General features: G+C 35.9%; 1 protein-coding gene across 1 annotated transcript; it reads right to left on the reverse strand.

Moving 5' to 3' along the window:
• Positions 1-233: 233 nt before the first annotated feature.
• Positions 234-26576, reverse strand: CPNE3 (copine 3). The gene is made up of 17 exons (XM_066565604.1): positions 26480-26576; positions 21924-22016; positions 19647-19786; positions 18818-18997; positions 17584-17658; positions 17095-17166; positions 16236-16319; positions 14560-14649; positions 11142-11240; positions 9933-10019; positions 9296-9355; positions 8167-8300; positions 7687-7741; positions 7545-7596; positions 6781-6914; positions 4472-4708; positions 234-3092 (listed from the first exon to the last, which is right to left on the reverse strand). Exons 3-17 carry the CDS (start codon positions 19776-19778, stop codon positions 2982-2984), a joined length of 1602 nt encoding a protein of 533 aa, XP_066421701.1. The 5' UTR covers positions 19779-19786; positions 21924-22016; positions 26480-26576; the 3' UTR covers positions 234-2981.
• Positions 26577-27555: the final 979 nt, after the last annotated feature.

Here is a 27555-nt window from a genome sequence, read left to right on the forward strand (position 1 = left end):
TGAAACAGTCACAGTTAAAATTCTCCAACTTCAGAATATCTTCTTGCTAGAAGCCTGTTTATGATACTTATGAAGAATAAAATGCAGAGTCATTACCACTAGAGTGGAAAGGCATTTTTTTTCCTCTCCCTTTTATACTTGTTATAAATCCGTGGCATACTCACCATAGGAATCACAAAAGCAGCATTTAGCATTACACAGGATATGCTGAATACAAAAGTACCACAGAACAGTATAGTGAAATGATAATTTTAATGCAGAGGTATTGTAAATCATTTAACTTCATCAGAACTGAAATACATATAAAAGTAAAAAATTCTGGTTACAGGTGAGCTCTCTGTTGTGCATATGTATATATTATGACCAATACATGGCAAAAAGCATCTGATGACAAAGACTGCCATACATCACTTTTATCACAAGGTGGTGCCAGTGACCTACGAGCACACTCACTTTACAAAACTTGGACAGTATTTTGCTTTGTCACCCGCAAGCTATTAGGGCATTTTTACATGGAAAATGGAAATATAAACAAAAAATGGCAAAACAGCACAGTAACTCCCCTTCCCCTTGACTCACAATCTGCTGCATTTCTTCATCCAGAATATCACTTCAGCCTACCCTGGAGGTTTTCAACAGGCATTAGCTGCACATCTCTAAGTTATACCAGGTCCTGTCTAAAACATTTAATTTACAAAGAATAGGGCACACTGAGAATTAGGTGTTGTTGATATGCTATTTAACTCCCTAAGCTTGAGGAACAGGGAGCAATTCTCTAATAAAAGATAATGAAATCTCTACTGTAGAAACTCAGAATTTATGTATAGAATACAGACAAAACAACAGGTTTTCTTTTACATGCAGCAGATACTTAGTATAATAATACATACTAACACATTTAAATGCACTTCCATGGCAACTTAAAACAGAATTGGTAACACATAACCTGGGTGCAGCATTTTATCTTTGGCAGACAGCTCAGAGGAACTTCAGTAGTATCCCGTACTTCTATCAGTAGTACTCCTATCATCCACTACAATTAATGCAGACAAAGTATTAATACTGCATCCAGTTCTCTCTGTACATGAAGCAGATAGCTGTGAAACAGTTTACTCTTCCAAAATAATTCACTCTCAATTTGCAGCAGTGTGATTTAGGTTTATTATAGTAACTTCCTTGATCTCAGTATTTTGAGTTGCATATTTGATACGACACTTCATTGCAATTTATACACAAAGTAGTAACAGATTTTCACTACACTGATAAAAAGATGATTACAGATTTTTTTTAACATAAATATATGAATTATATTTTTTAAAAAGAAAGAGCTTGGCTTAACATGAAAAACTCTCATCCTTAACATTTCACTACTTGATAGTATTTAGGATCCCCTTCCACCAAGAAAAATGAAGTGGAGATAATATATCCATTCATGATTGACTGATAAATGTCAGCTGTCTACAAAGCATTTGGTATGTCTTGTGCAAGATAATCTCAATAGATATATCCTTCACCCATCAATGTTAATGTCAATTCAGACTTTCTACAGGATTATACATGTAAAACAAACAAACAAAAACCCAACAAAAACCAAACCAAAACAAAACAAACCAAACCAAAACAAAAAAGCAGCACACTGTGTAGCTCCAGCAGCTAAAAGTCAAATACACTATGACCTGGTGAAATCTTGAGTGTCCAAGTGTGCTAAATTTAGCAGGAGCCCATTCTGTTCTTACATACTACAGCCAGACCATCCACATGAGATAAGTTGGATGTCTAACTCTTCAAACCACTTCAAAGGTGAAACTGCAAAATTAATGTTCAAGATTGGCATTCCAGAAGTGATAAATGTGACCTTTCCATCCACTTATGTTACACACAGTGACAGGCTCGGAAGGGATCCTCAGCAAGCAGTATGCAGCTGGAGGTCAAGAAACCTTCATTCATCCACTAAGCAAACACATGATTTACATTTGGTATAAAAGGTGAAGGGAAAACTCAAGCCAAGTAAATAAATCAGAAATTTTTTGCCCTAGAGAAATGTAGTATGATTATAGGATTAGGGCTTGAGAGACTTGACTTTCTTGAGTCTTCCTAAAAGGAGAGAAAAAGGGAATATCGGGTTTTTTGTAGGCACTTTTCATTAGCAGGCTCATGGAAAAGCAGCGTGACTCAAAATATGACAAAAGTAAATACAAGTAGCCAATTTGAAGAACTTACTTTACCTCAAAATATGCAGTTCTAAATCAGAGAAAACTTTTAAAGTAAAAACCAAATTCCTACTTCACAAAAAGCCCTTTAAAGGGCAATAGTCATGACTGTTTTATGGGGGGGATAGAACCCCAAAACAAAACCCTTACCAAAATAAATCTGGAATTTCCATTTTCCAGTACACTGCACATTGGAACACATCTTACAGCCTTTACAGTAGTAGCCTCATTGGCCAGTACTACTATTCTGAGATGTCAGAGGTTTCCCTTGATTGACCCTAGTTATTCCCATACTATCTTAAGAGAAGGCATAGTATAAAATAATATATACTTTAATGACTTCTTTGGCTTATGTTCACACAGCCCTAAATCCCAGGCATTGCCCAAAGGCACTGAAGTGACAAACATGAAGCAGCTGTGCAAGGAGGGCCTTCACACTCTGTGGCACTTGTCTGAATATGAAACACCTGTATCAAAATTTTGTTATGGCGGCTTAATAGAAACTCTTCTTTCCACTCTTTTCAAAATCAAATGCATCCATGTAAGCACTCTCTCTCAAATCAACATGAAACTTAAATACCATTACAATTTTGGCCCTTAAAAGGCACACTTGGCAAAGTGATTTGTAGGCAAAGTGATTTGTAGGCAAAAGCTAACATTTGACATTATGATACAGAGGCATGTGTACACATATACAGAAGTATATCAAGAACCAAAGTCTGTAGATCAGCAAGTAAAGCAAGCACAAAGTCTTTCCTCTGCTCAGCCCATTCATTTTGCAGCAGGATTCTTAGGAGGCTGAAGTTTGTAGGTGCTGAAGTAGTTCACCACTTGCTGAGGGACTTCTGCCAGGACACACTGAGCCAGAGCTTCTCTGGGAGACTTATAAAAAAAGAATATCAAGCTTCAGTTTCCACCAACTGCTAATGAAGATTCTAAGGCAAGTAATAAGCACCTCCTCTAGAAGGCCAATTTAAAGTCTGACATTTTACAGAGGATTTACACAGTGCCCTTGTGTGACAGACAGATGGAAGCTTTCCTCTTCCCTTCTCACTCCTGTTACCATGAATCATGGCATGTCTTGTGCCACTGAAGTAACAGGAGCTGAGTAAAGGGCTGCCATGTCTGAAGACACCTTTTTTCATGTGAAATACGCAGTGCAGATATCAGACTTCAGCCATGTAAACATACTTCCACTACCTACTTAAGATGACCCTTCAGGGATTTGTCTAAATCATCTGCAATCTTTTGTACCAAGCCTCATCCAGAATAACTGTACTTCTATGGAGCAGCTCTTCTGCAGATACTGTTTTTACTGTAAGACTAAGTATCCATAAGTAAAAAAATCTCTTTTTCTAGAAACTGAAAGCATTTGAATATATTTATAATATATATTATACTGAGCAATGACCCTAGTTAATCTACATCCAAGTGCATTACTTGATTAGCATATTCTGTTTTGATTTTGCTCTTTCCCATTTCAGTTTGCCTGAGTTACTCAGATTAAACTCAGAATTTGTATTAAAAGTAAAAATATAAAAGCAAAATAAGAAGTTGTAAGGAATATTATTAACAAGTTAATACTAAGACATGAAACAAAATTAGAATATATATTAGGATGGAATAAAAATATTGATCTTATTTGCCCATCCTGAGGAAATTTTGGTGGTTTTTAAGTCAACTATTTTCAACATTATGACACTTAAAATTTTACTTCCATTGGCCTACACCTACATTATTGGATTTTACAGAAATTAAAATATATCAGGACTTTATTCTTTCACCACCTTTTTTTAGGTATTTACTTTTATGAAAATGAAAACTATCACCACTACCGTGGCCACACAGAGTTTCTACTGATTTTGACCTCCCTGATTATGACTTAGCCTTGGATTTTAATACTGCACTAAATTGTGACACTAATCCACATTCATAAAAGGGCATCCACAATAAAAAGAAAAATTACCATAAGAAAAAAGTAATAGTAAGTTTTTCCTCACAAATAAAAAAACCCCATCCATTTGCTTAATCAAGTCTGAGGGAGTTTTACAAAGGTCATTCAGGTGCAGAATCTAGCCAGAAATGCAGTGCTGGAACTAGAAACTGAGGGATTTGGGCTTTTTTTTAGCATTTGATAAAAACTTGTCTTATGAGTACATATTGGATACACCACACAAAAGCTTAGGACTAGATGCAGAACATCCTAGCAAGCCCAGCATACCTCTACAATATTTACTAAGCATATCAGTAAGATTACTTACATTTTGGAACTTCCTGAATGGCACAAATTGGACAATGTCTCTGACAGCTGGTTCTCCCGACGAGGACCTAAGAACTCCATCGTCACCATCGAGGAACTCCATGGCATCGAAGTCGGCTCCTCCCACACCAACAATGATAATGGACATGGGCAACTTTGAGGCATTAACTATGGCAGTTCGAGTTTGATCAAGGTCTGTTATCACACCATCCGTTATGATCAGAAGTATAAAGTATTGCTGTCAAACCAATAAACACTGTGTTATGACAAAGAAATAGCAACCATTTAGCCATGTACACTTAGAAAAACCCACATACAGATACACATACAAACCCACAACACTACACAGTGCTGTCACTTTGGCATGTCTAATGTGCTCACTGAATTTTACAATCAAACATCTAATTTGTGGTCAGGCTTCATCTGCACAGTCTGAAAAAAGTTGTAAGGACAACATAATCTTTTAAAAAAAGGTGTCAATAAACAGCCACCATCCAAAACTCCAGTGCTATCACCCTTCTTTCCTCCAAAATCCCCAGACAAACCAACGATTAACCTATTTTGCCATTATTTGTTCTGGGATATAAGGCAGTTTACTGAGGTTCTGGAAAGGTAACACCTTTGAAACTTGCATTTTTTTCTTTTCTGGTCTATCAATACTTTTATGAAACACTACCCTTTACTTCATTTATTGTATCCAGAAAGTCCTAAATCACACCTTTCAGTGTTGAAACACACAGCCATTTTCAAATTCCTCTAATCATGTTTTCTAGCTGCTTCATGAAGTTAATTATCAAGGTGTCTTTGTAGTACATCAGTAACTTAATTAATTACCACCTGAGTTGCTTCCACTATTCTGACGGGGCTTCTAAAAGTTGGCATCCTAGCTTCTGTTCTGGATGAGCTAGAATGAGCTAGAAGTACCAAGTCTGGAAATTATCAAATGCTTTTTGAATTTCCAGTCTTCCCTCACTTCATTTCATATGATTACTGAATAGCATAAATTCAAGTCCCAAAGATACTCCCAGTATTCTTGCAAGTCTCTCTTCACTACTTTCCTTCCCATCTGCCTTTATCTGCCTTCAAATAATTGTTCTTCCCTCATCTTGTCTTTAGGTATCACCTTTTTTCCCTGCTTTCTGGTAGTCTGTTCCCACACATCAGCAAGAACATCTATAAAGCAGTTATGACCACAGAAAGCTATAAGCAACTGTAGCAGGATAGCACATCACACTGGATTTACTTCTCTCTTCTAATACTTCCTCCATACTGGAAAAACAACCAGCATCAGAATCAAAAGCCAACCCCAAATGACTATGATATGTATTAAATGTCAAGGTAGCAAATTGTCTTCAATATATCCTTTCAGGCAGGAAAAACAAATCTCTTGCTAGGCATACTACATAAAAGTTAAAAAAACCCAAACAAAAACAAAACCACAAGAGGTTTGCTCCTTTCCTAAGATAGAGACATACATACATATACATATATTTACATATACATATATTTATTTTTTTACAGCTACTAGTGAAAGACTACCAAGGTTAAACCTTAGCAGCCTCATGGCATATGAAAATCCATAGCTCTTTTCAAATTGGTTTCTACAGATAAATCTACATTTAAAATAGCTAATTTTTTTCCCTGATTTTACATGACATCAAATACACTAGTATTTGTCATCAGTGATTTAGGAGTTTGTGAACTTCCACGCATTATCAACATGACTGAATACTCAAGACTTGGTCTTCAGAATTTCTATTTTTAATATGGTCAACAACTCATGTATAAAATTTTAATATGGAGGAGGGCACAGCCCATACAGCACCTAAACCTTTATAGTGCAGTTAATTATCTGTGTTGGTACCTAGGTCAGGAGCTATACCATCCACTTCTTCACTACCTTAGTTAATCTTCTCTCCCATCTAATGTGGAACAAGGGCCAGTTGAATTTTTTTCTCAGCTGAGGTTAAATCACTCTTAGATATAAGGGCCTAAATTAGACTTTAGCAACTGTATAGCACTGCAAGAGCTTTCTACAGAAGATACCATAAAGGTGTTGTGTACTTTTAAGTTTCTATTTCAAATCTGAAGAGTTTATTTAGTTAATTGATTAAGAGGACTGTTATGTATAATCTGCAAAAAAAACCTAGGTTTTCTCTTGTTTTAAGGGTAACAAGCATTTATTCACAAGGTAAAGGGCCAACTGTCAAATAAATACACTCACAAATTTAAAAGAGAAAAAAAAGTATTTATAAACAAGAAGGAAAATAAAAAAGTAGAGAAACACAGAGAATACCATAAAGAACTTACAGATGCTGTTTGCTGCTGAGTAGCTGCAGCAGCAAATCTTGCCACATGATTTATAATTGGAGAAAAATTTGTTGGTCCATATAACTTCACTTGAGGAAGACAGGCTCGATATGCATCAACAATGCCTTGGATCCCTAGAGAACAGAAACAGATCTTTCATTTTTTTTTATATTAGATTTAGGGTATTTTGAAGCACCTGATTTTTCTAAAGCTGTATAAATCAGTTACTTGAGGTGATTATGCAAAGATTTAAAACAAACCATGGTGGGAAAAAAAAACCATGAGTGATGGAAGCTTTCAGTTTGACCAATGCCTAAGGCACATACATAACATGATTTGCCTTGTGTGAACAGACAGACCAAATACTCTATGCTCAAGGGTGTGAAACAGCTACAGCAATTCTCTTCACCTGGCAGCTTGTGGTGGTTGGTAGTCTGATCAGAGAGGCCACACTGAACAGGCATTAGCAGCAGCACATTCAAACCAGACAACTCCACACCAGCAGCAAAGTAGCATAAAGTATCTTGACAGCACAAGAGAACTGTTCCCAGCCTTGTGTTTAAACCACTTCTTTAACAAATCATTAGAGAAGACAGATGCAATGCTATTTCTCCTAAATAAGAAATTGGTTGCAAAATTTTTCCTGCTACAGGACTACATGAATTAATTAATTACAACAAGCTTCAGTTCACTTTTCAAGTGTCTTGATGCTGTCAACTTAGGTATTTTATTCTCTAGGTCTGATGTTACTTTCTCAGACTTACCATTACAGAATGGGTTTGAAGGATTAAAATTTATTGGAAACTCATGAGATACCTGTGAAGACACAGAAAACATAGTCAGGACTGCATATACGATCTCCTCCTGAAGTAAGAGCTTTCAGCTGTCATTTACACATTCCATTACCTGAAAGGAGGGAGGAATTTGTGCACCAAATCCAAACGCTGGAAACATCTTATCTCTAAAGAAGCAATTTTAAGGAAAACAAAGTCAGTGCCTTCCATTAAAAGCTGCCATAGTTCAGTAAGTGTAGTTATCAGTGCTGCTTTTCATCATTAAAAATGTTATTTAAGGGGCAAAATTAAACAGAAGTTCCTCACTGTAATTGTTTCTGGGACCAAAAGTAGTCTTTAACACTGAACTGGCAAGAATGCAAGCATATATTTAAATCAATGCTGCTCTTTTCATTAATTATGAAAAGCCCTGCTGGTCTGCAGTAGACACAAACTTATACTTGCAATTACATGATGGCATTTTAGTTCTGTAACTTAGCTCACAAGTTTCATTCCAGTATATCTGCAGGCATATTCAACACTGGTTTAAAAAGCTACCATAAGTGTCTATACATGTCTAAAAACATGATCCAAATAAAAATCTAACACTTACGTATCATAATCCTGAATGACCATCCCGACAGACCAAATGGCTGTTAGGTATTCATTAACTCCATTAGGGCTGAGGTAATGCAGAGAGTCCGGAGAGCGAGGGTCTCCATTGGAGCCTGTAAAATCTATCCCCACCTGCCAAATGCAGCATTCATATCTCATTGCTCTTAAAGGTTAAGTTATGCTTCTTAACTCTGGCAAAGCCAAAGTGAAAACCCTGAAAGAGTAGTAAACATGACATCTACAAATCTAACAGGCACAGTACTTGGATGCAGGTTTCTTGGAATATTAACACTCTTCAAACAATGTCACAACAAAACCCTCAAAAGCTCTGCATCTCTCCAGAAGGGCCAAAATTACTTTCATCTGAATCACAGAATGGTTTGGCTTGGAAGAGGCCTTCAAGATCATCTAGTTCCAACCTCCCTGCCATGGGCAAAGACAGCTTTCACATGACCAGGTTGCTGAAAGCCCCATCCAACCTGGTCTTGAACACTTTCAGAGACGGGGCATCTACAGCTTTTCTGGGCATGCTGTAAGGTTTTCACTGTGTTTACTTTCAGTTACTATTCACAGCAGCTCTTCAAAATCTGGTAAATTAATTTCATTCTGTATCTTGATACACACACACACACACCCCTTTCTTCTCAGAAGTACAACTAGTCAGGCTCCACAGAAGCCTAGAGAGCTCTTTCTGACTTCAACAGGTCTCCTTTGCTTTGGTGATGAAGCATGTTAATAAGGTGAAGATATCATACTGTTAGTTGTGATGCATTTGGTTCACAAATTATATAACCTAAGGGTTCTAACCCATATGATGACCTCTGTGTGTTGCTTTCAAAGAACAGTAAATTTCTCATTGGTCTCCATCCACACAACTTAGCTAGTTCCTAATGAACATAACCAGAGGTTCAGAACCATTTTCCAAGAGTAAAGACTATTTTTTTCTTGAAGTAAGAACAGACTAGAAGCACTCTGGCAAAATAGCTTCCTGCTCCATGCTACAGAACAAAAACAAAGTTGACAAGAAAAAAAAAATACAATAATCAAATAAACCACACAGCCAATCAATTCTATACTTCAATTTGCTCCAAAACTCAAAAAGTATTCATATAAATGATTTAACTTACGGTGAAATTCAGCTGACACCCACCCATGATGTAATCAAGGAATGTGCACTCTACAATAATCTAAAAATAGAAGACAGAAATTTTGGTTTTTTCAATGGGAGAAAACCCAGCCAATGTTATTGTAGCAACTTCTAAGGTTCCAAATATGTTGTCTTTACCCATTAAAAGCATTAGTTTTGCCCTAGAGCTATCCCACCCACCCACTGTAACCAGGATATTTGCAACACATGCTACCATACAGTCAGTATGACTGCATGACAGTATCAGAATCAGGCCTTTAACAAAACTACAGACATACACCAAAGCAGCTCCAAAACAACTTTCATTTATAAAATAACACATTATGACAGAGTTTTTTACTTTGCCATAAAACAGTGATTTGGGAAATGCAGTGGTTCAGAAATTACTTAAATCGGTAAACGACTTTTCTCTTGAAGATAAAGGGACAACGGAGAACAGCTGTAATTCAGCTCTCAATTTGTCTTCTTGTATGAATCAGAGTCCCTTAAATATTTACTGTATGTGGAACTTTTAGACATTTTAAAGTTTCTTACAATTTGAGGATGAAGATATATTAAATGAGAGTTGTTACGCCTTAACACTTAAAACCAGAATCATTCCAGAATATATTACTGACCTCACAATGTTTAACGCTCACAATGCCAGAGTTTTTATAGTTCTTTTTCTTCTGTCTTTTCTTTTCATTGATGCACTCAAATTCAACCTGCATGAATGCAAACAAATCCAACAAAAATATTATAATATCATTATCATTTACGCAACAAGTTTAATTATCTTTTATTTCAGAACTGATACTTTGGGCTTATATTAAAAATGTAGTTCTTTTCATAATACAGCAAAATTAAACCCAGCCTGCTCAATATCAGCAAGGAAAAAACATATTCTCAAGACAGAACCCAAAATCTATAAACACATTTGTTTTGACAAATGTATTTCAAACAGAGAAAGAAATTCTGTACCATTCTCCCTCCGAGGATTCTGCTAACAGCTCTCTTTTTGGTAAAGACATAGCAATTCAAACAAAGCATCAGTGTTCCAGAAGCTGTGGCTGGAATTATTATTATTTTTATTATTTAGTATAAATACAACACTCAAAATATTATTATGCACTCTTGTTTATAGATCCCAGTATTTTTATTGCAGAAATAGTTCTGGAGGTTTTACAGGTCTAAAGGAAAATATGGTAAAACATCTTGATAACACACCTATCCATAAAGCAAATACTTTTATGTTATATTTGCTATGCCAACTTTTGTCTTCAACATGCAAACCCTGCCTATTGAAAGGTTTGGCAACTATTATAGTTCATAAGATCAGGAAGGGTAGCATCATTTTAGGAAAAAGCCACCTAATGTAACATAGCTGCATTTTTGTGCACTGTTGTAAATACTGAATTTTCTCATATTCACTGAAGTATACATAATAGTTAATAAGTTCTACATTTTAAAATGAATTTAAATTAAGTAATATTTGAAAAAAATACTACAAGCTTTGGTCTTTTAACTGTAGTTAAATTTGTGCTGCATTCTGTCTTTTGACAACACAGTGGTTTTTTATTTCTGTATTTTTATGATTAGTGAATTTTTTTTTGTGGCGATGGTGAGGCATTTAGATACATAATAATAAACTGTAGCCAAGATATTAATCCTAGGAAAATGGATGAACAATGCAAATGCTGTTTCAGCCTCAACTCCAATAGCAGTGTCAAGGTGTAGCCTAGCCCAACTTGGAGGTCACCTGTGGCCAGGTGATCTAGGTTTTGCTGCAATATGTATGAAACAGCTTATCAAGAACACCCAGGCAGCTTAGAATGTGTAACACTTACAGGTGATGACCGAGATGCTTCCTTCAGTTTTGACAACGTTGTTTGAAAACTTCCTATGAGATCGTGAGACCCATCACTATCATAATCATAGCATTCAACCTAAAATGCAGCATTACTTACTGTTAGTAACAGAAATGGCCCTACAAAAACAATGAACACTGAAATGGCAAACCTGAACATCCCAAATATTCCTGTATCTTTTATATCACAGAGTTTTTCTTGCATTGAAGTTTTAGAACTGCATAGGGTTGCACTTAAAAAACATTAAAATTGGGTAGATGCCAATACACTCAGTCTTGAATCTAATCTTCTACTCAAGTGAAGGAGAGATGAGAATACTAAGTAGTGTCAGGTCTTACATGAGCAAGTAACATCAATTATATTGAAGAACTATGTTTTGAGAGTGATGGGGTGTTGGGAAGAGTAGGAAAACAAGACAGGGTTTTTTACATTCATCATGAATCTGAGCATCCAGCTAAAAATTTAGTAAATCAGTTTTGTAAGCAATCACAAGAGTTTTAGCAACACTTTTATGTTACTTCATTAATCCTCAAAATAACACGGAATTCATAAGCATATGAAGGTTCAGCCGTAAAGCTAGAAACAATATATGATTTTTTATTTTTTAAGATTAGAAAATTAAACAGTGGATCTGTTAAACTTTGATCTACACTTCATGGATCTGAATGTCAACTAAAAATCTCTTTTCTTACAGTGAGAGTTGAATGATAAGCTTTATTATTTAATCAATGCACTCTTCTAACAGCCCAATCTGCCAAACAAGGCAGAAGTGAAAAACAATTGTTTTTTTTCTCTTTGAAAACGTGATCAATCTGCCTTTCTACATAAAAAGCTTGTTATTTATCTATAAAAGCTTAATTTCAACCACTTCTGATATTTTATTTCAGTTCAGCAACACAGACATGAGAGCTAACTTAATCAAACACACATAAAAACATACTAAAATAATTTAATAATGATGATGATAAATAGAAACAATAATAAATCAATAGTCAAGTAGGTATCCCACATTACTTGGAATCAAAATGCAAACTTCGAGAAAAATGTTCAGAGTATGTATGGCTTAAACTGAACAGCTATTTGCATGTCCATCTTTCAAGTCCAAAATAATTGTAACTTACATTCAAGAATCAATTTAACTGATTACTTGAGCATTTCAGATAGAAATAAAAAAGCAAAACAAACAACTTCAACATACACTTGAGTTTCTGAAAGAAATTAAATTTCTGACAACAAACAGGAATATTGAAGTACAAAACATGATGTGTAGATTGGAAGTTCTACTGCACAGAACATACCTCTATCTTGCAGTTTGCACTACTACAATATTTTGAATTCACTAATAAATAAAAAAATGCATGCACATGCACTAAACAGCACCTTAAATTATGCAAGCAGCCAAAGAACCAACAGGCTAATTAATGTTCATAGCAGATGCTATGTAAATTCTTCTGAATGTCATAAATTATGCCAATCAAATACTCAGCGAAGTGCTTCAGTAGCTAAAATTTAAAATTGAACATATTTCCTAACGCAATAGTTCTGATACCTGCTAGTACAGTTAGTAAATGTATCTCCTTTTTATTTCAAAGGCATAAAAATTTGTCTTCCTTGATATGTTTGACCATTTGAGCCAATTTTTAATATTTATTCCAGACAAGAGAGAAGCATTTACTTTTTTTTTCCATATATGCCCTCCTGGACATGCAATAGCAGTAGGGAACAATGTGATTTAACATATTTTTCCCAGCAGAATTAGGCATGCATGCTCCAGCTGAAAGACTCACATTTGAGACAGAAAAACTTCACTGACTGCAAACATACTCACATGGAACATAACCATGAATCCAGAAGATAAAGGATCAACTTGGTTTGTGCACTGCTGGGTCTACACAAACTAAGCCTTTAAAGAGGTGAAAAGCCACTCATAGAAAAATTGCTGGTTTTACTTACTATGCCAAACAGCCCATTACACATGCAACTGTGTGCATATAAAAGTGTTAAAGGCATTGTTTAATCTTTCAATAACATTCCATAACACAATCCTGACTACATTTTAATGTTTGAAGTGAAAGGTCCTGCATTTCTAAGTTAAGGCATAATCAAACTGCCTGTCTGCAAGTCTGTAACTATTCCTAGTCAAGTCTATTTCCTCTGGATATAAACCTGCACTTCCCAGGTAAGATTTCAAAAAACAGACTTTATTAAAATTATGATAGAGCTGAGAGTAACTCTTTAGAGATACATTTAGATCAATAGTCTATAGCTTTAGTATGGCTGTTTAGTGAAAAGGAGAAATATATTTATAGTATATGGAGATGTAAGAGCTGTCACAGCTCTTTTGGGGACAAGGGAAGCAGAAAGGAATGAGATGGAAAAAACACAGAAGCAGCAAGAGAAGAAGGTTCTGGGCTTGTAAAGTTGTTCATTAGTCTCCTCTATAAATATGTATTTAAATCCATTCAGGCACTGGTAACACCCAGATCCCCGTGGCTGTTAAGGATTTTCCAGGACTGCTTCAAATCATATGACTAATACCCATTACATGCAAATCATGCTCTAAGTTTTCCTTCCCAAAGGAAGAACATCAAATATATAGCAGTTTGCTGCATTTGGGTTTTCAGGGCTCTTTTTCAAATGCTAAAATACCAGGTTTCTAACATGATCATAATAGCTTATAAACGGCATTTTGATTGGCTGTTTAGCTTCAGTTCCACCCCTAAAGGGAATTCCTGAAGAAAAATATTCAATAGCTAAATACAATTTATTCAAGATAAAATTGGAAAATAGAAAATATTAAAGCCCTAGTAGAAGTATTACCTCACAGCTTTGATTTACTTTCTGACAGAAAATTCAGTTTTATATGATGAGGAAAAGTTGCTTAAACTGGTATTCACAAGTTATATCTGACCCACATCTGTTAGCTAGTATATTAAATGTAATTTATTTTATCAGGCAGTATATTAAAAATTTCATTAATGTTACCTGTTGCACCAATAACAAAGTATTACAAGACCCATCACATACAACAAAGCATATTCTAGCCTTTAACATGCTTCTTTCACTGCACAGTATCTTTAACACCAGCAGTATTAGCTGATGCCATTCTAGAACTGTACAATAAAAATAAGAAACTGCATTGGACATTTCAAAGATACTTGTGTTCAAATGGTTTCCCAGATTTTCAAAGACCAGCTTCTACCACATAATGCATGACAAAATGTGCAGGGTTTTCCTTTTTTCCCCTAAAACATCTATCTGTGTCTTTCAAATAAGAAACCTAATATTTTCAATTAAATTTGAAATAAAAAACCTGCAGTAACTAGTAACATTTTCCCCTTGTTACATATTTTAACTTTTAATGCATTAATTTATACACACATTTAATATATGTTACCTTGATTGACTTATCCATGTCACTGTAACACAGAGAATTGAGAGAGATTTTAAAGGGCCTCCAAACAGGATTCAGGTTGTTTTTAATAACCTGTTGGGAAAAAAAAGCCAGAACACCATTGTTCACAGGGGTGGAAAGCAGTCATCATGATGGATCATACCTTCATGCCATGATTTTTGTATGCAAACAACAATTGACTAATGCTGCTGTCAATGCACTCCAAATCCCAATACACAGGATATAAATCAAACTACTCTTAACATGCCATTGTTCAAAAAGAGATTAGTCTCTTTCAGCTCCATTTTTGCTAGACTTCCCTATCACCTACTTATATCCTTCAGCTACTGCACTGTAAAAAGTTAAATTTATCATTACAGAAGTAAGATACTGGTTGCTTTCTTTTAATAAGCACACATATATACATACACATATAAAGCCATGCATTACCAAAAACGTGTGTAAAAATATTACATTAGAATTTCTGAATACATCAGTGCTAAAGAGATTACAACACACTCCCACATATTATTTATTCTGACATGTCATTTATGGAAATATGCTCTCAAACAAAAGACATTCATGGTGTAGTAAAGCAAGAACAGTGCATGAGGATAAAAGGCCTCTCAAGTAAAACACTAAAGTGTTATTTACAAATAATACTGAAAGATCTTCAAAATTTGTCTTTATCTGTAAATACACCCAATACACCAAATAACGATCTTACAAAAGTACAAGAAAGTACACATAATATGTACTACTTCATTAATAACACCTTACAATACCAATACTTTCAACACTGTAGGAGTGTTGTGAAAAATCTCTCTTGAAAATGAAACCAATAAAAACAGTTGCTAGAAAAAAGAGGTTTTTTTGAACCAGTAACATAAAGAACTAATCCACTAGACATTTCTAGGCTGAAACCACAAATTCTGGATTTACTCCTTAAGTTGATGACTGGAAAAGAGGCACCTTAAGCAGAAGAATGACCTCATAAGAGAAACTGTAAGTCTGACAAAAAGGATTTATAGTTCTTCAACACCCATACTTCAAAATGAATACAGTCAGCATTTCCTATGGGTACAGCACCTCAGCTGTAATGGGGCCCCGAGCTGCCACTGCAGTGAGACATTCTGAAACTACTCTTAGCCTGTCAGTTGCTGTCAGAGGACCCCTACGCCTCCTCCTGGGTGAAAGGCTGCTGCTGCTGCTGCTCAAGCACGTTTCCCCTCCCTCTGCATTCTCCTTGGCTTGCCCTTGCTATGCAAGCATTTAGCACCATTACTTTCACTAGTAAAGGGTACAGCCAGGTGACACTTTCCTAAGAATAGCAGAGTCAGGAATGCCCAAGTCCTACCCCAGCACTTGGTAGAACTAAGCAAATGTCTCTGAGTATGCAGCTCTTTTTCAAAATATTTCTTTTCTCCTAGATTGCTGAAAGTTAGAGGAAAAAAAAAGTGTTTTCCTTCCAAACAGAACAGCATATATTGAAATCAGCATAAAGAGAATAAGGTAGATTTCCCAGAAAAGTCAGTGGAAGAGATGATGTAATTTCTAACTAGTCTGCACATCAACTCCAGATAGTCAATTCTTTTTGTAAGGCATTTTATCTCTAGTGCTGTGACACACTGGAAATTAAATAACCTTAACCTCTTTGCTGTTAACTGAAAATATCCTACCTCTGTTCTGTGAACCATCACCCAGTTTCCATCTCCAGTCTGTTTGTGGAATTCCAGATAAGGATCTGACTTTCCAAAAAAATCCTGTATTTAAATAACATGCAATTATTTCAGAACAGCCTGTAGAGTGAATACCATTAAATTCCAGTTAACACACACTTAGATTAACAAAAAGTAAATGCAAGGAACAAAAGCTTTAGATGATGAAATGCAAATCTGATTATATTACCACCTGTGAAAGAGGAAAAGAAAGTGGTGAATGTCCTTCAATTTAGAAGAAAAATGTCCACACATCAAATACCTGACAGTTCAAGCAAAATACTTATACCTGTAAGTACTACAGTGGATAGACAGGAAACTAAGGAGTTAAAAAAATATCATGAAATCAAAAGGTAAAAATAGAAACATTTTTCTATTATTTTTCTAATTTTATTTTTTAAAGTCTCTTGGTAGCCAGCCCTACAGTAAACATAACAAATTCATACACACCAAGTACACTTTTCACCATTTATTTCAGAGAGGTAATGGGCAACCATTTATATATCCATTGAAACCAATGGATATAACTCCCTTTTATTTATGAATATATGTAAAGATTTACATTTTAACAATATTACATGTTGCTCACAGATTACCCCTGAAATGCATTTATCTTACTTAGAAATACATTACAATTCATTTCAAAACAGTCAATGAAGTTACTCTGCAGGAATCTTACTTCAATTTCTTTTTTAGTATAAGTAAAATCTTAATGGATTTTATTTTATAAGCAAAAAAGAGAAAGAATACTCAAATGTTTCCTGCTTTGACAAGACTCTGATTTACTACTTTATCAGAGAAACAGCAACCACTTAAATACCTTATTGTCCAGTTTCCTTGCTTCTAATTCCAATACAACCACCCTGTTATCCTTTACTTCTTCTGCTGTAATCTAGGTAGGCAAACAAAATATTTCAGTTTACTCATATTCACAGAATTCCTATGACATGCCCATTAAAAAAGCCCCCATGTTTTCTCACAAGTGAAGCATTAAAAAATGGGGGTGGGAAGGAGAGGAACAATTTGATTTGGCACTGGGATTCTATTCCATCTATTTGCCATAAATGATGGCACTGACAAAGATATGCCCCAAACAGAAGCCCATTGGATGCCCTCATGATGTTTGCAATGGGACTTATAATTCAGAAGGCGGGCTGCTATTCGATGACAAAGACAGATTAGTGGAGGAAAAAACTATGCTTTACAGCACTATAGAATAGACTCACTGTATTCAAGCCACTAACTAAAAATAAAACCCAGAAACAATTAAGGATGAACTCTGAAGACATTTATTTCTTAACTCTCTTACCGTAATGCTTCCTCTTCCAGCAGGTTTGCCATTTTTAAGTACTAATGGTTTTGTCAGAGTCCTGCTAGAAACTATCTGCCAAGACAAAATTGGAGTATCAAGAATTATTAACACAATTTAATAGATTTTCAGAGGAATTAAACGAGTTAGTGAGGTATTTTCATTTTAGTAATTTTCCTCTTTGTGAAGATGACAGCATTACATTTACTTACCATAATCTTCTATAAATAAATAGGTTATACTTTATTCACTTCAAAATTTTAAAACACACATGCAGATGAACATATGCAGAGCTCCAGGAGTAAGAAGAATTAAAATGTTTTCTGGTAACATGACACATATTCATGGACAAAGATAATACCTTAGGTTCCAATGTCAAATTGTTCTTTAGGTTCTCCATACATACCTTTAAAATGCATGCAGGGCACATTTCATAAATGGATTCAGGAAATAGATTTATAACCACAATGCCTGTCACTCAAAAAAATCATCAGCCCGCCCCTGCACAGTTTCCAGCTGATTTTATTTTACCCTATTCAGGCAATGCTTCCTCAGAAGTGTGTCTACTCCTCCTTTACCTTAAGAATGAATTATTAATTTTTAATTGACATTGAATTTCAGTTCACAATGCCTCTTTATTTTAAGTGCATTATAAGGATAAATGCTTAAGACACAGGGGAAGAAAAATCCCAAGACAACTTTTCTGAGAAGTGCCTTTGAAGGATCTATTCAAAAGAACAAGTTTAAAAGAAGCTGCCCAATTGCCATAGCATCAATAGCAGAATATAAGTGGGAAATAGAAGTAAATCTACAGCTGGCAGAGCTAGGATCATTGCTTGCATCGAGTGGAAAGCAGATTACAAGGATAACATGGCCCTTGTGAGCACTCATACGTTGTTCTACACTGATTCTCGTTTTTGGGAGCATAAAAATAGGAATTTGAGTATTAGAGTAAATAAACAGCAATTACAACTTTGTGCTCATTGAAAGCCCACTTACTTTTAGCTAGCAATCCAACAGTCACCATCCTAGAGCACATTTCAGGGCATCATCTCAAGACCTTTTGCAAATAAAATGCATATACACTGAACTGAGACTTTAAAAGTCAAATGAAGAGCATCCTATTCAACTTAAGAGTACTCCGACTGCACAAGAACATAGTGATAAATTCAAGGTAAAAGTGGCTAATGATTTTCAGTAACTTAATTCTAAGGGAAATCATCTGCATGCTTACCTGTCCCAGCGTACATTCTAATTCTCCTAAGAAGTCATCATCACTCAGATCATAGGTTTTGTTATCAATGTCATATATTCCAAACTTAAGTTTCTGAACAAGCTCAAAATAATAATCAATTAAGAATTTCTTGGAAAACTTTGGGTTCAAGGAATTCTTAACTCTTTCTGTGCGATCAACCTGAAATTAGAAAGATACCACTTTATCTGGTATTTCCCAAATGAAACAAGCAAGCAAATCAAATATGGTATTATTAAATATATTCAAAAGTTCTTAAAGTACAAAGGAGTATCTTCCTATAAACCTTCCATTAAATATAAGTTATATTACAAAATACTATATTATATATACACATTATATTTCAAAATCCACTGCTCTAAGTTAGGGATACTTGACCTATTTTTCATCACTCCCTCTAAGGTGGGACCTGTTCCTGCACAGAAAAGACCAACATAAAGTCTTGTATTGTCAAATCCAGGATGAGACCCCAGTTATGGAATACTGTATTTATAAAAGCACATTAAATCTCTTAGAAAGCTTCTTATATTGGTCCACATATGGCTTGGGAACAGTGCTAAAAATCAGACAGTTGTAAGTATTTAACAGCAAATGATTATTCATGTGCTGCCCATGTAACTATTTGTTGTGGTTTGACATAGCTTGGTTTTTAGTTAAGGGACAAATCCTAACCTACTAGACTATTAGAGTTATCATCTAATAAAAAGTACTCAGAAGTGCTGGTACAAAATTAAAATATTTTAACGAAACCATATGCTGTAGTGTTTTAAAAGGTCCAGCAAGCAGATTTGTGAGAAGCATCAGAATGTACCTCATACCACTGCTGACCACTTGTGTTCTGGAGAAGCACACACAGGGGGTCTGACTTGGAACCAACATCTTTATCCAAGAGATTGGTGCAGGCAATAGTCAGCTCCACCTTTGTCACACACTGCGCCGCCATTTGTTACACTAGAAAGCAGCAACAGAATTCATCATTAAAATGGACTAAAAAGCAAACAATAGGATTGTCACGATGCATTAACTCTCTAACTGATCACAAGAAGTGTTAGCTTGTCAAAAGTGATAATTTGAGATTACAAATGCAAATTTTAAAATTTATGATGTACCAACATTATTATAACATTATTACTGCCACACTCTTGTTTTTTTCCACACAGGTATAAAAATTAATTTCAAAAATCTGCTCATAAAAAACAAGATCAGGTTTCTGAGAATGCCCAAGGAACCAAATGAAAAATGGGATATACCTCAAAGAAGGCACAGTGGTTTGAATTGCTGACAATAAAACTTCACAAGCTTTAAATGAAATCCAAAAGCCCACATAAATGCCAGTATCTTAGAGATATTATTAGTAATTCCATCAATAGGGAAAACACATTGTATTATATAGTCCTCTACCAAATCTTTGTAACAAAGTGCTGAAACCATAAGCATGGCAGAATTGGAAAAGTCATTTAAGCAGGTAACAGGTTATCTTGCTTTAGTAAATCCAAAAAAACAACTACAAATTTTAATAATAAAGATAAATACTTTGAAGTCAAGTAATAACAGAGAAATTGGGGGAACTGTTCTTTCTGAAGATCCATTAAAAAAAAAGAAGAATAACTGAAAGCATTTTTACATTTTCTCTTTAAGTACCTCCATCATTGTCCACTGGACAATGTCCACTAAGACCAACACATATTACAAACCTACAGAAACAACTACTTGATTATCTGTTATGAGTCCCACATTGGCATAACATGCATTTGCAAGCCCAAGAAGGTCTGAGCACCAGATTATTTTCTATAGATACACATATATATAAAAATATCCATAATGATACACTTCAAGGATAGAGTTGATAATTTCCATCAACTCTTAGGGAAGTAAACCTCTACAGTGCAATTGTCCTTGACTCAGAGACTAAAACTTCCAAATCTTTCCACAAGAAGCATACCCTGAAAGCTCCCAAGCCTCTTTAGTTTCAGGCTTACCTTCTTTCCAGTAAACCCACAGTCTAGACCAAGTATCCCTCTGGATTAATTTATCTTACAAGTGCATGAGACATCAAAGAGAACAAGGCAGAAGGAAAGGCATCTGCTTCTATCTGGTCAGCTCCCTAGCAACATACATATTCATATTTGAATATGAAACTGTACTTAACCCAACCCAGCTCCATTCCTTTCACTGTATTCATAAGACTTTTCATGAAAAGGAGTGATTTTTTAGAGGAAAAAAGGAAAAGGAACATGGAAAATACAAAGAAGAAACTGAAAATAGAAGAAAGAAAATGTTGTGGGGTCTGAGGAAATTTTCCTCAGGCTTCTTCTATTCCTCTAGGGCACAATTCACATGTCTCGTCTTCATTTTGCTATCTCAGTGATGAACCTTTTGGACACTGAAGTACATATAAATTACCTGTAAAAAGAAACACTCAAACATCCATGCACATATTTTAAGAAGCATGTCAGATTCATAGAAGTCCTCATGCACCTCCCAAAACCTAAATGTGATTTCTTCCTTGAGTATCTTTTTGTTCCCATGACTTCCATAAAGTTTAATTCATTGACCTTGAGGAGAAAAGAGTGAAGGTCTAAGTACTAAAATAATTTTTAGACCAATGGTTTTTAGGCTTAGAAAGCACACCTCTTAAAAGCAGTCTGCCCCTTTATTCCTAGTTCTCTTTTTATACTGGTATTTTCCACTCCCTATTGCTTTCCTGGCTGCCAGACTGAGCTCATTAACAGTCAGTGCCTTTCCCACAGAATCCAGTGCAGACCAGTACCTGACCCCTTAATGACAGTTTTCAGAAAAACAAATTTCTGCTGACAAAATGATGCTCTAACTCCCACTGATGCTGCAACAGCAAGTAGAAAGGGTTTGCATGAAACGCAACAGAATTCAAACTTGAACTGAGATGGATCTTCAAACCAGTCAAAATTTTCTTGCATCAACTGTCTGAAACTCCTCATTAGTAAGAGTTCTTGAAAGCACCCAATTCTTTTTCCAAGGTAATATTTCCAAAATCACTAGTAAATGGATAGCATTGAGTCAACCTAAAAATATGGTCAGCTTTTTCCTCTTTGTCTGTGTGTGTACTCACACTTCTTGTACAACTCAAGTACTTTCTCGCATGGACACATCAATTCTGTTACTTCCTCTCCTCCTCCATGTCACCAACTCTCCCACTATGCATCTAATGCAGGAAAAGAGAAGATTAAGAAAGAGGTGCTATGCAAAAAGCATCCTTTAGCATAGAGAAGGGAAGAATAAAAAGGCTGATTTCCCTTCCCTGAAATGCAAATGCTCATTTGAGATGCAACGATTGTGTTCATATTAGATAAAAGACAACTTGTAACAAGAACATGCATTTATTTAAGTGGAGGACACTTAAAATTCAGATAAAGAGCAAAACTTCACAAGTCACAAGACGGTCCTTTAATCTTTACCATTTCCAGTTTTGAAAAATCCAAGATGAAAAATAAGGCAAGGCATTTTTCTAAGAAGTTTGGAGACTATTAGGAATATATATTTGTATAATAGGTTGAAGAGGTCTGTAATACAAATACATTTCCATAAATAATTTTGCTATTTTACTATAAAAAATGTTTCTCAGAAAAACTAATACATTTTACTGCAAATAGTTATACTGATTTTCAGTAACATTATAAATGTTAAAAGTTAGTAAAATACTTATTAGCAAGAAAAAGTTATGTCTCATTAACCCAAAGCAGTGTTTAAGATAGTGAAACTTAGTAAATAAGAGATACTTCTCTTACTACATTGCACACCTTACAGAATTTGCAGAGGGCACACATGCTTCACATGTGTGAAGTCAGGAGTCTTTCAAACAGCACTATCTGCTAGGGTTCTGCTCATGCTGCACAAGCCCTCATCATCCCAAATGCATGAAAGAAAGAATTACACCAGTTCCACCCAATTCTCCTCACTTCTAAAAGCCCATGTTAGCTGAAAAGTTCCCAAGGTTTGAGAGGTGGATGGTAGGGTTTCTAAAGATGATAAACATCCTCAAGGATCAGTCACTGCCAGGTAAGCAAGCAAACTCTTCTTGAGGACTTGATGTAATAAAGTCTGGCAAATTGCCATATTTTCAGGATGGTGAAAATAAACCATGGGTGCATTACCTCTTGAAATACCATTCTACAACACATCTAGTCGGCAAACCAAATGTAAAATATTCTAGATACATAACCAGATTACTTGAACATTTGGAATTCTGGAATAACTTAACATGGACAGATTATATTGTTCAGACAATGAGGATAAGCCTCGACTGCCACTAAGTTACAACACATAACAAGAAACTTAGTTCTTGAATTACTTAGTGTTATTAAAGTAGCTGTGCTCCACATTGGTCATATTTAATTAAAACCTTTGCTTTTCTCAAGCTATCAACTTGCCCTCCAGGTAGGGTACCATAAAGGGAGGCAAAGCAGTTCAGAATGTGTACAGGTGATAGCTCTGTCATCCTTTTTATTGAAATAGCTTTTATAATTGCAGAAGCCAGGCTTTAAAAATACATATCTGGACAGGAAAAGACTGAAAATTACTATATATAATGTACACCTGAACTGCAGTGATGTACAGTCACAAGGGACCCTCTGCCATGTCTAGGCTGCTCGAGAGCATGATTAGGTCAACTAAGAATATGACAAGTCTTTCTGCTTGAGCTGTAATTATCAAAGCAAAAATCTAAGTCAAGGACTAGTCCTGTCTTGCAGTTTTATAGATCAGAATGTTCTTTCAACTCCAGTGATGATTCTAATGAAGATAAGTGGGACAGATCAAACAACTGAGTCATTGTCTGTTTTCCAGCAGAAACTGCAAACATGGCATTCTACCTGGAAAGGAACAGATCTATTATCAGAATGATCTATCAGCGCACTTGGGAACTGCTAGACTGTAGCAATCCTCTCTGTGCTGCAATGTCAGAGGACAGTACTGGCTTGCCCAGATAACCTTGCAGAGCATTACAATGACATTGTTCCCAATTATAGGTGCATCCAGTCTGACAAGCAGAGATACCCAGCTAAAACACAGAAAAACTATTGAAGTGGGTTTGGCATCACTGTCTTTAGTCACAAGCCTCAAATCTGTTCTGACAGAAACTATTGCTGTCATTGAACATTTCCTAGCTCCTGTGAACTGCTAATGGCATTAGACCAAAAATCCATAATTTTCAGATATCTCAGGGCTCAAATGAACACAAAACCAGAACGAGAAACCAGAAACTTGCAAATGAAGTCTATTTCTGATCAGCTAATCTTGCCATAATGTTACACTTCAGCATTTTATGTCAGCTGTGTGCCAGACTGAAAAAGGCAGGAAATGCTATGTCTGCTGCAAGAAGCTGACAATGAAATTATGACAAATGGATGCTTCTTCTCACTGATAGAGCTTGTAGCAACACAATTGCTAGTGATCTTGGGCTACATGCACATAAATATACATTTTTTAAAATCTCAAGGTAACCATTCAGTTCTCAAGGAAATAGAGCGCTTCACAGGAAACAGACATTTCATATGAGGTTACAAGAGCTAAGACTGTTTCATAACCTAATTTCATCACTGCATTTGAAAAAAATCCCCAAGAAACTGCTTCTCTAAAAATCCTACCTCCAAATTGGAATTATGATGCCTCTTTTCAGTTTGTTAACAGACAATACAGCTGGAAAAATTGCCAGCTGATGTGCTGACAAGCTAAGTACCAGAAGCAGCTTGAGTCATTCTGAATTTGAAGAATCACACAAAATCTTGAGTGTAAGCTTTATCTTCTACTAGAACTGATACAGCTGTCACTTCCTGAGTGATAGCTCAGGAAGTATGTATGAGGTTCACTAACATCAAGTACTGCATCCTGCACTTGGGTCACAATAACCCCATGAAGCACCACAGGCTTGGGAAAGATTGGCTCAAAATCTGCCCAGTGGAAAAGGACTTGGGCATACTGGTTAACAGCTGGCTGAACATGAGCCAGTGTGTGTCCAGATGGCCAAGAAGCCCAAAGGTATCCTGGCTTGTAGCAAAACAAGAACGGCCAGCAAGACAAGGGCTGTAATTCTGTGGTTGTTCCACTGCACTTGGAACTGGTGAGGCCACACCTCAAATCCTGTGTCCACTACTGGCCCCCTCAGTTCAGGAAGGACATTGAGGTGCTGGAGCATGTCCAGAGAAGGGCAACAGAGCTGGTGAAGGGTCTAAAGAGTAAGTCCTATGTCAAATGGCTGAAAGAGCTGGGGGTGTTAAGCCTGGAGAAAAGGAGGCTCAGGGATGACGTTGCTGCTCTGTACAACTCCCTGAAAGGAGGCTGTGGCCAGGTGGGGGTTGGCCTCCTCCAAAGCAACAAGTGACGGGGTAAGAGAACATAACCTCAAGCTGTGCCAGGGGAGGTTCAGGTTGGACATCAGGCAGAATTTCCCCATGGAAAGTGTTGATAAGCATTGGAATGGAGTGCCCAGTGAGGTGGTGAAGTCACCGCTCTCAGAGACATTCAAGAAGCATCTCATTGTAGCACTTAGTGCTATGGTCTAGTTCACAAGACACTGATAGGTCACACGTTGGACTTGATGATCTTGGAGGTGTTTTTCAACCTAAATGACTCCATGATTATCATATTCACAATTCAGTATAAAGGAGGGAATTAGAACATTCTGAACTAAACAAGTAAGATCAGGCTGATAAAACCCTAATAACCACACCACTCATTTGACTGGGGATTATGTCAATCAAAAACACAAGCTAATACTTAAGAAATCTGAGATACATGCGTACATGAGAATGGAAGCATAGTTTTCTGTATGGGAAATGAATCACCTATTTATACAAGCTTTATAATACTCTACTGGATTGGTAGCACACTGGTATAACAAGTTACACAACTATTTGCAGGTTGTTTCCGTATATAAAAATCTGTCAGTAAGCTACATTGCCAAAGAACAAGTTTAGAATTCTATTTTTAAATAAAAACTCCACTGCAAAGAAATTATTAATTTGACTTATAGGATACCTGCTCACAAAATTACTTCAAAACAGTTATTTCTAAATATCTTTCTGTTGGTCTTTTTTTATATATTTTATTTTTTAATCCTGCATACGTGTGTTTGCCCTTTAGACACATCTTTAAGGCTTAGTTCTTCCCAGCATCTTCCTCACACAAAAGTATTTAGGTGATGTTTCGAATGAGCTAAACTGTAAAAGGTAATATTGTGCCTTGAACAAGAAAATTAAGAAATACAGATCTCCTGACTTCAAAATTCAATTATTTTAAGCATACAGCAGCAAAACAGAGGAACACACATTCCTTGCATATATGTTTATATGCTTTATCAGAGTATCTTTATACCAATTATTTCATGTAAAACCATCCATCAACTATGCAATGTGAATAGTATCTTAAATTGTGTGTTCTTCATTGCAATTTCCCTGTGTAGAGCCACTGACTAATTGACTACATAATTAACATTAACCACAAGAAAGAAAAAACCTTTATCTCAGTAAAACTTGCTATACTTTACTGTAGAAACAAGATGCAGGTGAACACATGCCTTAAACTAATCCTTTTAACAGTTCTTTTCAAGGGACATTGTCCCTCTTCACTGTTACAAATATTAGTTCTTAAATAGGAATTACAGTAACATACCACAGAAGTCTGCCTCCAGGCCTCTCAGCAAAAGGCTAAAGCTTCAAGCAACAGTAGCACTAAAAAGTGAAATGAAAGGAAATTAAAATGAAGAATTGTTATTCCCATAGATCAATCAAAGTAAGAGGTTTGAGGAACTACAGTTTCTCTTAAAATAAATAACCTGTCCAACAGTTTTATGTGTCCATGACAGCAGCACTGTAAGGATTGCTCAAGGGTAATTCAGAGCCTTTATTAGAGAATAATATATACTAAATATTATAAAAGTCCAGCAAGAAGAGCCCTTTAAGATTTTAAGAACGCAGATCCAATTACTGGTTTTGTCCTATTCATTTTTTTTTCCCAATAAGGTGACAGTGGATTAGAGTAAATAGATCAAAATCAGTAGCCCCCAACATTGTTTATGCTATAACTAAGCTGTACATCATTACACAGCTAAAGGATGACAAAGGAAAGTCCATGAAATCAGTATTCCACAGTGGTCCAGCACATCTCAGTATAAACAATAACATTTTGAAACCAGCAATTACAAAATTGCACTTTACTGTAGCCCAGAAGTATTTCAAACCTTCCTGTATGTAAACCAAGTGCTCTCCAATCAGCTGCTCTCCAGTTCTGTATCACAGCAGCTACTTGCACTCAGCATTCTCTGCACCTGGGAGGCATCATTCATGCTCAGCATATCCACAGGCAGTGGGTCCTAAGACAGGCACACAGTAATCATGCTAATTCCTGGAACCATCACATATGCTAATCACTTGCCATGAGGATTTTTTCAAAAACCCTTCTGGGAGGTAGGGGAAGTACCAGAAGCTAACTGCCCACAACTAGAACTATTTCAGCTGCCTCCTAACTGTGCCTTTGATAAAGCACTGAGTGAAAGTGCCCTTGATCCATCTACAAGACAGAATGGATCTAAAGGATATAGTCTCCTTCAATCAGAGAACAAAGCATGATTCAAATCAGTAAAGACTATTCCTTAAACAGAAGCTTGGATCCAGCGACCAAGCCCCTAAAATTCCTCTATTCATTAATCCTTCAGACACTTAATAATGCCCTTTCAAAAGGTCTGAGCA

Source organism: Molothrus aeneus, chromosome 1 (assembly GCF_037042795.1).
Source record: "Molothrus aeneus isolate 106 chromosome 1, BPBGC_Maene_1.0, whole genome shotgun sequence".
In the NCBI taxonomy this organism is placed as follows: Eukaryota; Metazoa; Chordata; class Aves; order Passeriformes; family Icteridae; genus Molothrus; species Molothrus aeneus.